This window comes from Apiospora kogelbergensis (genome assembly GCF_038363985.1).
Source record: "Apiospora kogelbergensis strain CBS 113332 chromosome Unknown utg000001l_segment0_segment0, whole genome shotgun sequence".
NCBI lineage: Eukaryota > Fungi > Ascomycota > Sordariomycetes > Amphisphaeriales > Apiosporaceae > Apiospora > Apiospora kogelbergensis.
In genome coordinates, this window is record NW_027117418.1 from 6,151,418 (window position 1) to 6,167,139 (window position 15,722).

The 15,722-nt window shown below is 53.1% G+C and overlaps 5 protein-coding genes across 5 annotated transcripts; 2 read left to right on the forward strand and 3 right to left on the reverse strand.

Moving 5' to 3' along the window:
• Positions 1-1,492: 1,492 nt before the first annotated feature.
• On the reverse strand, positions 1,493-3,667 carry PG998_001974 (Transmembrane amino acid transporter; the record flags this gene model as incomplete). Its single annotated transcript, XM_066868792.1, has 8 exons — positions 1,493-1,618; positions 1,737-1,942; positions 1,998-2,718; positions 2,771-2,912; positions 2,961-3,002; positions 3,063-3,112; positions 3,250-3,285; positions 3,374-3,667. 8 exons carry the CDS (start codon positions 3,665-3,667, stop codon positions 1,493-1,495), a joined length of 1,617 nt encoding a protein of 538 aa, XP_066737207.1.
• A 2,170-nt stretch (positions 3,668-5,837) lies between these two features.
• PG998_001975 (uncharacterized protein) lies at positions 5,838-7,857 on the forward strand (the record flags this gene model as incomplete). Its single annotated transcript, XM_066868793.1, has 10 exons — positions 5,838-5,856; positions 5,911-6,196; positions 6,266-6,309; positions 6,421-6,484; positions 6,536-6,699; positions 6,765-6,867; positions 6,924-7,101; positions 7,157-7,197; positions 7,245-7,508; positions 7,566-7,857. The coding sequence occupies 10 exons, from the start codon at positions 5,838-5,840 to the stop codon at positions 7,855-7,857; spliced, it is 1,455 nt and encodes a 484-aa protein (XP_066737208.1).
• Positions 7,858-8,596: 739 nt separating this feature from the next.
• Positions 8,597-9,592, forward strand: PG998_001976 (carboxyphosphonoenolpyruvate mutase; the record flags this gene model as incomplete). The annotated part of the gene is made up of 2 exons (XM_066868794.1): positions 8,597-8,734; positions 8,795-9,592. The coding sequence occupies 2 exons, from the start codon at positions 8,597-8,599 to the stop codon at positions 9,590-9,592; spliced, it is 936 nt and encodes a 311-aa protein (XP_066737209.1).
• A 494-nt stretch (positions 9,593-10,086) lies between these two features.
• On the reverse strand, positions 10,087-11,025 carry PG998_001977 (zeta toxin family protein; the record flags this gene model as incomplete). The annotated part of the gene is made up of 1 exon (XM_066868795.1): positions 10,087-11,025. One exon carries the CDS (start codon positions 11,023-11,025, stop codon positions 10,087-10,089), a length of 939 nt encoding a protein of 312 aa, XP_066737210.1.
• Positions 11,026-12,050: 1,025 nt separating this feature from the next.
• Positions 12,051-12,302, reverse strand: PG998_001978 (uncharacterized protein; the record flags this gene model as incomplete). Its single annotated transcript, XM_066868796.1, has 1 exon — positions 12,051-12,302. One exon carries the CDS (start codon positions 12,300-12,302, stop codon positions 12,051-12,053), a length of 252 nt encoding a protein of 83 aa, XP_066737211.1.
• Positions 12,303-15,722: the final 3,420 nt, after the last annotated feature.

Sequence of the window (15,722 nt, forward strand, 5' to 3'; positions counted from 1 at the left end):
ACGGAGCATGTTTGTTCTGATTCAGCGAGCAGAGTGGATTTAACTTGGGAGTTTTTTGGGTGGGCGGATGAGTCGAGCGGTTTTAAGAGTTTTTTGACCTATTTGGGTTTTCTTGGGCCCCCACCACTTTATTGGTTGTCGTTCGGACGGGTTTGTTTTGTCTTGTTCAAGACATAGGAGTTGAAGAAAAAGCTGGGATGGAATGAATGGATGCCCTATTTGCCCTCTTAAGGATACCCCCAGACCCCTCAGGCACGAAGTGATGTTGACACGCACGGATAATGGAGAAAAAGAGAGGAGAGAGAGAGAGAGCGAGAGAAAGAAAGAGAAAGAGATTCACTCTATTGAAGAGAAGAATACACACAGTAATAATGTCAAGAGAGCCGGCACCCCCGTTTCTGTAGAACTACCTTGATTGGATATGTCCATATGTATTGTCTTCACTACTGTGGTCGGGTTCATGGGAAAGCAACATGGACAACCATCGCCTCATCCGGAAAACAATGAAACAGGGCGTCCCAAGATTTATTCCGTGTATGTGTGTGTGTGTCCTGTGCCGCAATTCACAGCTATTTCATTGCGTTGATGCAGAAAAATAGCTACCCTTGAGAGCTCGGAAAGAATAAATAAGCCACCTCGACCGAGTTAAAAGAAGAAATAAAAGAGGACGAAGGATGGGTGAACGTAGTATGTCACGAATTGGTTCATTTGGGCTTTCTCAATAGCTGGGTCAGATAATGGGTGCGGTGTGTTGGTCTGGTCCGATAAGGCTCCGACTAACCTACTGCAGAACTTGGGCATGTTCCATGCTACATACTTACATCGAAGGCAAGGGTTGAACCTACCTGGTCAGATGCTTCTCAATGATTGTCGTGCGACGGCTTGGTAGATGAATCGTGCCATGATGTGAGCGTTGCTCGAAGATAGAATGCCTAGGTAGGAGGGATCTGAGGGGAGCTAAAAAGGAAAGAAAAAATAAAATAAAAAATAGGGTTAGCATACTGTATTCCAAGTTAGCCCTGGAATGCTTTTGGTGAATCGTCGTAAAGTTGAGGGTTGAGGTTGGTTGTTAGTCTTTTGGAGGATCGAGAAGGATGTCTAATCCACTAAATCCGTGGTAAAAGTCAGGCATCCACTAGATGCAGATGCAACGCAAGCGATGATTTCGAAGCGGCCACTGCAAGAGTGAATCGCTTCTGTGTGCATTTACTATACTGGACAGCTTCGTGTGCCAGATGTAGTCCGATCAAAGGAAACCCCCAAAACCTCCGTATTGTGTGTGTATATGTTGGGTTTGTATGCGCGTGTACCGGATAAAATCAAAACCCCCAGGTGTGTTTCTTCTCGCTGTGCGTCTTGATAAGCGCGCTGGTATATCCTGCTTTTCTGCGTATGTATCTTGAGCCTTTTCGTCAAGCTGAACCACAAGTCATGAATGAAAAAAGAAAAAGACGAAGAAAAGTAAAGCCGCGTAGCAGAAATATTGCATAAATCAGATCCCGTTGCTTGCACACTGGAAGACGGTCCCGACAGTGCCTGCCTCGAATTCTTCGATGATGCCCTCAACACTGGCATATGTTCCAGCTGTAAGGAAGAAAAGACCAGTAAGAACAATAATCTGGAATGTGTTAGTGAATTGCTGGGTTTCAAACAAGCGATGGGGATACACGGCGCCAGAGAGGCATCGGGATGAATCTCTGTCGGGTTGCTTCTGTGGCGCCTTGCAATATACTCACGACGTTGAGGATTCCTTCAAACCAGCCACGGAATGACCTGTCCTTGAGTAGAGCTACCGAGCCATCGGCCTTCCGCATGCGGAAGTAAGCGACTCCCCAGAAGATGAAGCCGAAGAACGAATCGAAGAGTGAAGACATGAGTGACAACAGTGACGAGAAGAAAGGGATGACATTTGCGATGATGAACGCAAGGATCCAGGTGGCCACTTATCTTGAAGTTAGTGAATCGCGCCTCAGGTAGACAAACTTGAGGATACTTACAGAGAATACCCGACCATGAGGCCCAGCCGATAAGAGTGTGGTCGTTCTTATGGCGCGAGCCCTGGAATAGACGGAAGAAAATGAAACGAGCCGAGACCGAGGCGTAGAGCACACCCAGGAAGATCAATGTAGGAATCATGAATGAGAATGACACCTTCTTGTACAAGTTTTCGAGAGACCCGAACGCTGGGGACGTCATGTATTGGTTGCCGACATAGGCGTAGGTAACGCCTCCTACAATACTGAAGACGAGGATTTCCGCAATGGTGCATGCCCAAAGAGCCTTGGGGAAATCCCTTGGCTCTTTCATCTCGGCAATGAAGCTAGGTAGCGTGATCTGGCCGATGAAGGTGTAGCTAATATTCAGGAAGGCGTTAAGCCCCGAGACGAATGTAGTCCCTGCGATGGGGATCGCAGTGACAATTGGGTTGCCAAATGGAAGAGCTGCCCCGGTGGCAGGGCTTGTGCCCGGTGACTCGTGGTAATTGGCTGGGTGTGCCTGGATTGCAGCGAATACAGTAGCGAGGATGACGGAGATGAATGTGAAGAAGGCGGATGCTGTACCGAGCTTTGAGAGCATCTCGAAGGTTCGCGGAAGCGAGCACAACCAGGAGATGAGGGCGACGATGATGCCGAAAGCAACGGTTTGGCAATGGACACTGTCTGTCTCAGCGCCCACCATGGTGTTCAGGTACTTGGCCCCGATGAGAATGTGTAACCCCTTCGATGCTGTTAGTAAAACGGGTGCTTGGGCAGGCCGGACGACAACCTACCTGAATGAAGGTATTGTTCAGAATGAACATGACGGCAGTGGCCCACCATGCCCACTTCTTCCCCCAGAACAACATTTGTCCAATGTCACAAACATCGCGCACCTCAGGGTGCCTCAAGCAGAACTCCCATAGAACAAGCGAGCTATACCGGTCAGTTTCGATGTCGTGCTCACTCTGGAGGGGGACTTACGTGTACAGTACGATCAATGCCTGGACGACAGTCAAGATGAGACTAATCATGTTGTTAGTTAAGCCTCCCGCCAAGAGATGGCCAAAAGCCAAGAAAGCTTACCCGGGTACAAGCCCGAGGATACTGTACGACCAGGGAAAACTCATGATGGCCTAGAAACCAGGGTCAGCCATTTGGCACTCGGATGCGCTTCGTTTGGGTTCCGCCACAAGGGCCTCCCAGGGTCCCGTAAGGACTGCCATGCTCTTTGCGAGTCAAATGGGACATGGGGGGGGTCATTGGTACTCACCAGACAAATGTATTCGGAGAACAGCAAGGCGGCAGTCTGCGTCCCATCCACGACCATGTTAGCGTTGTGCCATGCCTTGGCTGCCGTCTCGGCATCAACCACAAAAAGCTTCGACTGGACACACCTTTTGCCAACTGCAAGTACGATATTGAATGGCGGAATTTTCTTCGCTTTCGATCTGCTTCATGAGAATATCTTTGCTGTCGATCTCGCTGTCCGAGGTATTCACGTTCGCGTTAAGAGGCGCGACCACGGGCGCAATGCGAGGCCCGATCTTGACCGTGGGACCGCCGAACCAGGCCGACCATCCCGTGGGTTTCGTTTGCCGGCTCGTGGCCGTGGCCTCGGCGTCGTAACCGTCAACTCTGCGCTCGTTGAATGCCTCCTTGGAGGGCAACCCCGAGGCGGAATCGGACATGATGGCGAATTGGATGTGTGAAGGCGTCTGGGAAGGGTAAGAGATGGCAATTGGGAATATGTGAAGCAACGCAATCAGAGCCTAGCTATTAGCAGAGCACAAGGTTGTGCATTCGAACGTTGAATACTACACCACAAGTAGTTGATCAAGGTATCCGGCCAAGAGGTAGTAGGTCAGAGAGGAGTGCGCCCGATTTCTGGGCGAATGGGACATTTAGTATTGGCCATGTTTCCTGCAATCTCATGTTTGCACAAGCCAGCTGCCACGGCTTGGCAGGCCAGGGAATAAAGTACAAACTACCACGCAAGGAAGGGCGAAGATGTCGGAGATTCCTTCGTACAAGGTTTAAGGTGACAGAAGAGACAGAGGGAGGATGAGAATGACGTGCTAGCAGTACATACCGCCATCCGCCCGGGGGGCCTTAGTGGAGGTGAAGGGCCAAGGGCCCATTCTGGCCATTGCCATGGTCCAATGATGGCAACGGCGTCGCCCACCGAGGAACGCAGCCGTTGGTGGGAAAGGCCGAGTGGCGCCTGCACGCCCGCATTCTCCCGCAAAACACAGCCCAGCAGAAGCCCGAAGCGCAGTGCTGGACCAGATCGAGTACCAAGTAGAAAACAGAAATCCGTGCATGTGGAGGCTGGGCTAAAGCGACCGGGATGAAAAGCAGTCAGCACTCCATATCAGTAGCACCGGGCGTGTGTGTGTAGCTTCGGGCTAGTCGGTGGGAGGTGGGCTGGAAGGCTGGCTGTACAAGGATCAGCAGAGATAGATTGTGAGGCTAATCTGGAGGCCTTCAGGCCTTGGCTAGCTTGGCCAGTATTGGCTTCACTGTATGTGAGTAAGTCTCTTGCACCTGCAAGCTGCTGCTCACTGCTCGCCCAATGTTACGTTGTACATCTAGGACACCACTACATACGTCACCGTCCACAGCGTCAGTCAATTGGATGAAAGAATGTGTGGTGGAGAGAGAGAGAGTGTGTGTGGCTGATAGCAACCATACTCGGCCGTTTGCTGGCTCGAGAGTCTGGCCTGGGCAGTACCTGCCTGGCCTGGCCTGAGAGCGATTATGAGAGTGATGACGATGAGTCTGGTGGAGGTAGTATTTGATCTTTTCACCACTCATGACAATTGCCAAATCTGCAAATTCAACCACGCGCCCGCAACCAAGCCTGCCGAGTCATATGCTGTGAACATGACAAGATATGACTTCGTGCTTCACCGAGTAGGAGTAGAAGTGCACCGCGGATTCGATTCTCTGTGGGCGTAGGCACTGCTGCAGCTTTAGCAGACAAGAATGTATGTGGTGATCGTGGATGGCTTGGCAGATTCTATCCGTGGATTCTACGCCACAAGAACCAGCGTAAACTCTGACCATCCGAGCATCCGGGCTTCCCAGGCACCAGGCAGGATGGCCAAAGGAAAGGTCAGGACTATGTCTGTATCAGATCAGACAAGTTAAGCTTACTGCGTACATATACACATACAATAGCGCAGCCCAGATATGCAATCGGCGGGAAGAAGACGCCCAATCTGCACTTCCAACCTTGGTTACTGCAGCCAATCGTGAGTTTGTCTTGCTGTACCAAGCAATCGGGAATCGAACGCTTCACAAAGATACCAACGTGCAGATGCTGCATCTGGAAGGACTACATGCTACACCAGCAACCAGCATCTTCTATTTTGGAGGTGCCAAGTGCCTGCAAACCAAGCGCCAAGCGCCAAGCGAGCAAAACATGGAGAAGGGCTGGGAGCATGGACTAAACCCCACAGGTCCCTCCCTGGGAGCTGCTGGCTGCGGCATCGGCTTTCCACGAGCGGAGGCTGTTGTGAGGACCGTGGCCAACAACCATGGTTTCTTTTTTTGGCGTTATGTCTCTCCTTGGTGTCAAGACACATTCGATAGGTGAGCGAAGCTAGCGGGGGCGGGGGCTACCCGCCATCAGAATATGTTCCAGCCGCTCCGGTCCGGACACTCCGCCGAGGTAGGCCATCGGTAGCCAGGATTTATATAGTATTGCTTGCCGTGGTTACAAATGCAACTTGTAGGAAGTTATCTTCTGCTGCTTGCTCTCTCCCCCTCTCATCTGATGGTGAAGATTGCCGATACTATCGCTCGCTGAAACGCCCTGCATCGATCGCTGTGCCGACTCGGTCGCCATATCTCACCATGTTCGGAAAAGCCGCGGGTATGTCTATCTTCCCTGAGTATGGAGAATGAAAGCTCACATCCACAATATCAGCCACCGGGGTGGAAGAGAAAGCCGAGCAACCCATTGAAGCGCCTACTCACAATACATATCATCCTGGTAGTGACGACGCCCTTCCATATGACGGCAACGAAATGGCCGTGGCGTGCCCTTCGCACACTACACCAAGGAAGATCGTAACTCGCATTGACTTCCACCTCATGCCTTTTTTGATCATTCTTTACCTGTTGGCATTCTTGGATCGTGTCAACATTGCCAACGCCCGCTCTTTCCACCTGAGCGAAGACCTGGGCCTCTCACCGGTTCAATATAGCACAGCGTAGGTAGACGGATGACACCCCAAATTGCTTCATGCCGGGTGCCATCCGCTTTCTGACACTCAATGCAGCTTAACCATGTTCTTCGTGCCATACGTTTTCTTTGAGATACCCAGTAATATTTTGCTGAAGAAGTTCACACCCAGGATTTGATAAGTCATCCCTTTGTCCCGCATCGACGAGTTTCTGGCTAACCCACTGTGAACGCTGTCCGGCTGTGTTATAGGGTTTGGGGTGATGTCAATATTCCAGGGACTGGTACAGAATTATGCTGGTCTTCTCGCGACGAGGTATGCGCAAAACCATCGCTGGGGGTGGGATGCGAAGCTAATTGTGCCTAGATTCTTCCTCGGTCTTTTTGAAACGGGCATGTTTCCTGGGTGTTTCTATCTCCTGAGCATGTGGTATAAGCGTGACGAGTCGCAGAAACGATACAGTCTATTCTTCTCGTCGACCAGTCTAGCAGGAGCCTTCGGCGGTCTGCTCGCATCTGCCATCGGTAAAAGTCAGTAGTATCTCAGGCGTATCGTGGGTTCCACGGGCAGTTCTCACTGACGTTGTCGGGTGCAGTGGACGGTATGCGCGGCTATCACGGTTGGCGATGGATTTTTATCCTTGAAGGCACCCTCACTGCCGCAGTCGGGTTGATCTTCTTATTCACCTTCCCTTCCTTGTGGGTTGTTCCTGTCACCTCGTGCCGTTGACCCCAACATTGACGTGTTCATTAAGCCCCGAGCAAGCCATGTGGCTCCGAGAAGACGAGCGCGAATATGTCAAGGCTCGCTTGCGCGCCGACCAGGGACATAACGCTGCGGAAAGAACGATCACGCTGCGCGACGTCGGGTCCGTCTTGACGGACTACCGAGTTATACTTGGCGGCCTCATGTATTTTGGCTTAATTGTCCCGGTAGGCTCTTGTCAAGACAAGGTTATTTGGGACGACCAGCTGACTCCTCACGCAGGCATACGGTTATGCTTTCTTTGCACCCACCATCATTGCCACGTATGTGACTCTCGGGGCCAGCGTCTGTAGTCGCTAACTGTTTGCAGCTACAAATACAACGCCATCCAGACACAGCTGCGATCAGTACCACCGTGGGCAGCATCGTTTGTCTTCTCTTTGGTGATTGCCGCCATTTCAGACCGCTTCAGACACCGCTATCTATTTACGCTGGTGCCGATGCTCATATCCTTTGCCGGCTTTGGGATTCTGCTCAATGTGCATGATAATTTGGACCTGCAGTATGGCGCTTTGTTTCTGGTCGTCATGGGCATTTACGGTTCCATGCCCATCACCGTTTGCTGGTTCAACATGTAAGTAGCTTCCACGTTTGAACGCCTTTCTGCAGCTTGCTGATCTGCGTACTCAAGGAATTTGGCTGGTCACCACCGGCGATCAATCGGCACCGCCTGGCAAATCGGATTTGGCAACATCGGCGGCATCATAGCGACGTACGCGTTCGACGACCCGCCGTACTTCAAAAAGGGATACTCGATTGGTGTTGCTTTCGCCGCACTAAGCGCCGTGTCTTGTGCTGCCTATCTTGTGGCCCTTATGTTCGAGAACAAACGAAGAGCGAAGGCGGCCAGGAATGTCGGTCTTTCTAGATACGAGAAGGGCGAGCTCGGCGACCTGAATCCGGAATTCAGATATATGTATTAGCTCTACAGGGCATTTGGGATCCAGTGTCGAAGGCGCCATCCCAGCTCCTAGCCAGCCTTTAGCTGGTGATGTCAACTCGGCAAAGCCGACGAGCTCCATAGACACGTAGTTTGGTATTTCCCAATACGGACGAAAGACCACTCACCATCTTCGGAATTGTTGATCCGGAACCGAGGGCTCCGGTAGTCAAGCTCTGAGGCTTCGATTCCCCGCATAGCGAGCCATCCATCGGCAGGCCATGCCCGAACGTCCCCGCAGCCATGGCGGCCAAGGAGATGCAGCAGGTGTTATTCCCGACAGGCTAGTGTGCACATTACGGCATTTTTGCTCGGAAATAGTGTATATCAGAAACCCGCCAGGCCGGATCTCAAGTAGAGCTACTGGCATACTGAGTATTGTACTGAGGATCCCAACTCCCGAGCAATCCGAGCGAACTCCCTAGAAGGACCAGAGTACTCTCCACAAATCGCGTGGCACTGGGGCATCTCCGCCTTCTTGCGGCCGCATCGCCCCTCATTGAAGCTATATCGAACCCAGATCGCTTGCCGAGAACGGAGCGGCAATGTTCAATCGTAGTCTTATCTATTGTTTTCAACCCAGATCCGTGGGAAGAAACATCGTCCTGTTCTCTCATTTCGCATAGGTGGGGTTGTTTTCTAACAAGTCCATATGGTGAAAGGCCCTAATTGTCAAAAGCCAACGCATTCTCAGCTTGAGTCCTCGAGTCCACACAACAAATATGGCTGCACAGCAAAGGGGCGCTGCGAAGTTGCGGCAATACCTCGCTGACCGGGGGAAAATCGTCGTCTGCCCAGGAGTGCACGATGGCATGACGGCGCGGATGGCCCTGCACGTCGGATTCGATGCCCTCTACATGGTAAGAGAAGGTAGTTTTCTCACCCTTGCATGTCACAACTGACACAGCAAATCAACACAGACCGGTGCCGGCACCGCCGTCTCACGGTTAGGCCAGCCCGACCTGGGCCTCACAACGGTCGACGACATGGCGACCAACGCGGGCATGATTGCGGGGCTGGACCGGGACGTCCCCGTCATCGCCGACGCCGACACAGGCTTCGGCGGGCCCCTGATGGTCGCCCGCACGACGGAGAAGTATATTTTGCAAGGCGTCGCAGGATTCCACATCGAGGACCAAATCACGACGAAGCGATGCGGCCACCTGCTGGGCAAGGAGCTCGTCGACGACCAGACGTACTGGGCCCGTATCCGGGCCGCGGCGCACGCCCGCACGCGCATGGGCTCGGACATCGTCATCATCGCGCGCACCGACGCGCTGCAGTCGCTGGGGTACGACGAGGCGGTGCGCCGGCTCAAAGGGGCCGTCGAGGCCGGCGCCGACGTCGCGTTCCTCGAGGGCATGGGCAGCCGCGAGCAGATGGCGCGCGTCTGCCAGGAGCTGGCGCCGACCCCCTGCTTCCTGAACATGGTGGGCGGCGGCGTCACGCCGCTCATCAACTCCCGCGAGGCCAAGGAGTTGGGCTTCAAGATCGTCATCTGGCCCATGTGCGGCATGTCGGCCGTCTACCTGGGCATGCGCGAGTTCGCACGTGAGCTCAAGGAGACGGGCGAGATTAAGGAGCGTTACGTGACGGCCGACGACGGCACCCAGAAGGTCGACGGTAGCGTAAGGGATGTGTTTGAGTTGTGCGGGTTGAAGGAGTGCAGCGCGTTTGACCAGGAGGTCGGCGGTTCAAGTTTCCTCAAAGGTGTATAGTTCATATTGGGCTGGCGCAGACAGCAGAGTCGAGCGGGTGTGTGTGCGAGAGAGGCAAATCTCAAGATGGGACGGGAATGGGGCAAACATGCAGCGATATGTGCTTTTCTAGGGTACGGTATATGAAGTCGGATGATACCCCAATAACTCCAACTGTTTCGTTTTCCCACTCAGTCTCATTGATCAACCCCCAGTATGAGTCCGCAATGGTCAACGCTGGTATACGCACGTTCCGAGTTTCAAGTCGACACAAATGCCGTCTTCGTCTGGTAGTAGCCCGGTCTTACTGGGCAGAATTAGCGGTCTTACCTCTGGGAAACCCTCGTGATTTGCCATGGCTGTCTCGGTGAGCTGCAGTTCCAGTAACGTCTTGACACCTGCAATCTGGGCAACCAGGTCGCTACTGGACCCCGACTCCATCCTGCTCAAATGGAACAAGTCCTCCGCTGCAGCGGCCCTCTCTGTCTCTAGAAGGGGTCGCCGTCTTTCTCGCCTCAGGGCATCTGCGGCTCCCCCGGAGCTCCGGGCTGTTGTTGTTGTTTCCACGCGCCGTCCTCCTGCCTCTCGTTCGCATACGCAACCAGGTTGCCGCGGCGCACCACCACGACCTGATCTATAGCATCCGATTCGTCGATGAACTCGGCAGCGCGCAGGAGCCCCTCGTATGAATCGTCGTGCACCTTCTTGGGCGTCAGCCGGGCCGTCAACAATGACCCTCGCCGCGGCGATGACGACTTGGGCCCGGCCTCCTCGAGCGACCGCCGGTGGTAGAAGCGGGTTAGAATGCCCAGTCTGCTAAGCCCCGCTGGCACGGCCATCAGCCCCACCTCGACCCGGTACCCGCCCCCGCGGAAGGCCTGGGCGAGGTGCGCAAAGTCTTCGGGGTGGCGGCACGCCGACTCGAGCAAGACGTCGAGCCGGAGCGCCACGGCGTGCCGCACCGCCATGGCGAGCCAGCGCCGCGCATCAGGTCCCGTCGCCGCAGAGGCTCGCCCTGTCTGCTCATTGGCGTCACCGGCGGAGAGGTTGGCATAAGCTGGGTGGTATGTCTTGTAAGTGTCGGCGATGAAATGCGCAATCACAGGCCCTGCTTGTTCTTCGTCGTCTTTTTCGTTTCTCGAACCCAAATCCTCTGTCTCCTCCCGACCAACCCTGGGTTCACCTCTGCCCCGAACAATAGACTCGAAAACCCCCTTGATCGCCGGCGCTGCGTGGGTCTTGCCGGCACCCGTTTGGCCCACTATGAGGACCGTGACGGGTGGCTCACTCTTCCACCCACCACTTAGTGGTGGCGACAGTGGTAGCAATGGTGCGGCAGCGTTCTTGTCGACGAAGCCACCAAATTCCGCAGGAATGATATCCCGTTTGAAAATCTTGGTCGATTCCTGCTCTGACAGCACGAAGGCTTTCGCATCAAAAGAGGACATAGACATTTTCGACCGAGCCGTATGACTGGTTACCTCCATGTACTACTGAGCGATGGCATGGAGTGCGATACAAGTAGTGTATACTAAAAGGATGGTGGGTCGACATAAGAGAGCGGATTCATCGGTTGGATCGAACCGAGCATTGGGGACGACTAATAGGTAGCGAGTGGATAGCCCATGTGCCATGTGTGACGACGGCTTGCCGCTGTGGATGGCAGCTCCTCCCTCAGGAGGGGTTACCGCGTGGGGGCATGGGCACGAAGTGGATTCTATGAACATGTGTCTGCAGCCAGCTAGCCACAGATTCGGGCATGCCACCCATTCGATCACGCGGCAGACGTCAGCGCATCATGTCATGCAGCAACGACGATCCGATGAGTCAGAGGACAGACAACTACAAGCCTTGGAGGCAGGACAGAGTATACCACGTAGCAGTATTCAGAGGATGCAGGACATCTCTAAACGTATATAAGAAAAAGTCTATTATAACCAGTTTTCCACTTAAGAAGTCTATGATCGTAGCTGGGGCCTGAGCCAAGTTAGAATTATATAACAATGGCGACGTCACTTCCCCTTGCTGTCAGCTGGTGACCGTCCTCCCTGTCGCTCGAGACCATCCACATGCCGTTACGGGATGAATCCTGCTGAGACAGCTATGCTTTTGTCGAAATGCCATGACGAACTGACTGGCCAAAAGCTTGGTTGAAGGGAGCATGGCAATGGGATGGGCAGCGCCAGCATCGCGAAATTGTTTTGTCGATATTAGCTGGCATGATGCGCAGTCGCCCAGTCGCACCCTCCTCCTCCGTCGTCGTCACCGTCGTCTATAATCCTCCTCCCCTTAACGTCCAGTCCAATCCATCCCGTAGATCGTTCTCGGGTTGACCGTGTAGGCCATAATAGGTAGGGCATCCGAAGTCCTGCGTTCGCAGCCCAGGTCACAAATCACAGAGTCTTGAGGTGATATGGTTCTTTTTGGGGGATCATAGTCAAGTCAAGTCAGATGTGAAGTGAGGCATGGGGGAGGTGCTTTATGGCTTGGCGAATGGCATGCTGCTCATGCGCGACAGGATACCTTTTTGGAGGCCTTTACGCTCGTCGGGATCTACCGCCTTCGCAATGTCTGACACAGCGCCCAGAACCTTGATGTGTTCCTTCTTGAGTTCCTCAAACGACTCGTCGAGGGTGATGTGCCAAGGGTACAAGACGAATACTTGGAAACCCAGGGCTGACGAAGCCACAGCAAAGTTGGTCATGGAGACCAGACGTGTCAGGAAGACCATGATTGCTGTTGTGAGGGGGGAGGAAATAATAAAGAGGAACTCGGGGCGTGTAGTGTGAGAGTTTGTGTGTGTGTGTGTGTGAGAGAGAGACGCGAGTTGGTTTGTCTGGGAAGAACGGTAGATAGAGCGATGCTATGGGATGGGCAAGGATGGAAGCTAAAGAAAAAAAATCACGGACAAAAGAGAGTAGTATTACAAGACGACGATTTCCAGTTGGACACGAAGGAGGAATGCTGTTTTTAAAAGAACTGGCAGCGATCACATGAGCTCGCCGGGCCAGTACAATGAAACACCGAGAAAATAGGCCCTTCGCCATTGTCGGCGCTTCTTCACTGGGCTGGGTGGGGTCTTCGGGCTGGATTGGAGGAAGGTCAAGGAAGATGTCGCGTGTGCCCAACTGCTAGAACGTGGGAGACTCACGAGCCAGGCGGGCGCAGAGAAGAAACAGGAGCCCCTGCCCAAGGCCTCGGTTATTCCTCGCCCGATGACGGGACCTGTCTTTACTAATCGTTCACGTCGATCCTAGACCCTTGGGAAGCCTTGCAGCTTTCTTGGCCTGTCTGCTGTCAGACGAACCCCCTCTGGACTGCCCAAGGTTCTGCCCAAGGGACCAAAGGGCTGGCCCGGATCGTGAGAGTGGAGCCCGTTTTCCGAGGTGGCCTGACAATCGTACGATGCTCAACTTGGCCCGCTATAAGAGCGCACCCTCCCCTGGACTCGGACGGACAGCCTGCCATCGCTCATCGTGACGTAAGTAGCACTCCTGGCAGCACTTTGTGTGTGTGCTGCTGCTGGGCCAGGCCGTAATACAATGGCCGACACCCATCGGGACGCTTGGCTCCAAAGGAAACCCGATGCGAGCGACTCCGCATTCCCGTCCCGGCCAGCCGGGCCCCTTCGGTCGACTCTACCACACTTCAAGCATTTCGAGATTCCGGAAAGTGTTGCCCATCGTCACCTGCTTTCTGGGCCGCAGTCGTGGGCTGCCTCGCTTTTGGTGGGACATACGGGCTGTAACTCGGAGATTCGTCACACCCGTCACGCCATCACTGAAATTAGCCAGTTATTGGAACATCACCCTTAATACAGAAACCCCAAAAGAGGTGGGCAGGAACCGGTAGACTGCAACTGTGCTTGCTGCTGCTTCGTCCATGGAAGCTTGCTCCTGTATGATCTCCCCCGAGTAATACCAGAAACCACACTACTCGTCTGATGGGTGAAAGCAATTAATGCCTTGCTGGCTAGCCTTCGGTGTTGACCGAGAACAAATAACCTAATAACCGCCAGCAGGGTGAAGCCATGCGTACATACGACCAGCAATATATATATATAGGGCGCGTGCCTGGCCTCAACTGTGTGTCCTTAAATGGCGAAAAAAAGAATATGAGACTACAAGTTACTAATGTTCCTCATAAATACCTGAAAGAAAAAGTGCGCCAACCTGAACCTCCTGATTTAAGTTAATGCAAACATAATGTCGTTTAGGAAAGATATAAAAACAAAAATATACATCTCCGACGCCTGCAGGATTCGAACCTGCGCTCCCGAGGGAAATGCCTAACCTATGTATACCACATAGCAGGGCATCGCGTTAACCACTCCGCCAAAGCGCCTGGCTTATTGATGAGCGACTAAAGCCTTATTGTAGTATCAGACCTGTCAGCATCAACTAGCTATGTGTATTAACGTGGATAGCTAGGCCTATTTACTAAACTACTATATATGTTTATATTCAATATCTACATGCCCTAAGAGATAAAAACACAAAGGGGCAGATAGACAGGTTTTAGACAAAGTATCAAGAGGAGTTTCTTTCCCCGAAAAAAAATCCAATATAGATACATACCTATTTGCTCACACACATACATAGTATGCTCATAAGAGACATGGTGGCTAGGCGGGCAGTAGTAATACTTGACGACCAGGAACAAGAACAGGTGGAGAGCACTACCGTAGACCGTGTACATGTTAGCCTCTTTCGCCTTGATGCTTATTCGGCACGGATGCCATGTTCAGCCCTGGCGAAATTGAAAGTACAATGTAAGCACTGGGGTTTTCAGCCAAAAGCCAGCCACCGCCGTATGCCATTATGTTTGATGGCATCGCAAAGATTTCTGCCGTCACTTAGCTACCCCCGCCTGTCGGTAATGGTTAGGGTTGAACAAGCGGGACTGCATGCGACGAATGGACTCATCCTCATGAGGACTCACTAATGCACGTCTCCCCTTTGTTGACAGAGGCTTTGCTAGCACTATTGAATGTAAACAAAGCTGTAGCCGTTATCCAATTATGTGCTGATGGCCGCGCGACCGTCTCCCGGCATCTGCCCAAGATAGCCAGAAGGCGTGCCGACAGCCAATAGGGTCAGCCCCCCCGGACCAGTTCGTCACCATTGCGTCTGTAACCTGCAGCAGCCACCTGCAGCACCACGGATATGGTAATCTCAGACAGTGCCGTTGGAAATGCTGTGAGCAACGGGATTCGTTCTGAAGAAGAGGGGGCTAAACAGCAACAATTGTGAGACTCTCTTGTGATTAGCCAGACCGGCTCTTTGACATGTCGCGTTATGGCCCGTGGAAGCGGTGACGGACAAGAGCTGCTCCATGGGGCGCTGAGACCGGCATAGCATAGTACCTGAGGTCTTTTGGATCTCAACTCGCTAGAGGTGATTATAAAGTATGAAGCCTGTCTCCTTGAGCCCAAAAATAAAAGCTGAGAGGCTGTTCTGCTACACAGCCATCGTGACTTGGACAGAGAAAAGGTCTGAGACTCTGCAGTGCACAAACCTGCAACGTCTCGACCACAGACCGCTAGACATCACAGGCCACAGCGACCGGTTGCTCGGGCGTTCTCTCTCTTTCATTAGCTTTCCCTCCAAACCCGGCTTTAGACACTTTTGGCCAGCCCCTGATCCCAGGCCCGAGTATGTAGCGCACCCATCAAAGAAGCCCACCACCTACGTACGACACGATCACCACGGCGAAGTCTGTTTCCAGCGTCGCAACCCACGTGTGCTGAGCATCGAATTCTCTTATCTTATGCTTCACCGGGTGTGGGTGGCATTCTATCTGGATTTGTAATTTCAGAGAGAAGAGGGCAATACTAAACCACCCCGTTACCCGCTCAGGCTCTTCCCGGTTGCTACGTGCAAACCTCCCAGTCCCCGCTGCCTTTCTCTTCGCTTTGCCCTTCTGTCACAGCTTCCAGCGCTTTTGCCAGCAGCATGCCGGGGACCCAGTTGCGCCACCAGATCCGGTAACCGCTCTGCCACTCTGTCGGACTCGGTATTTTTGGGGGAGGGTGCATGCTTAGGCTCTTAGCACTTGCGCCCGTTGCCCATCAATCGATCGGCCCTGATGCCTGATCCCCTTTCCTAGGTCACTTGTCATAGACCTACCTACCAGCACTATTTACTTTAGA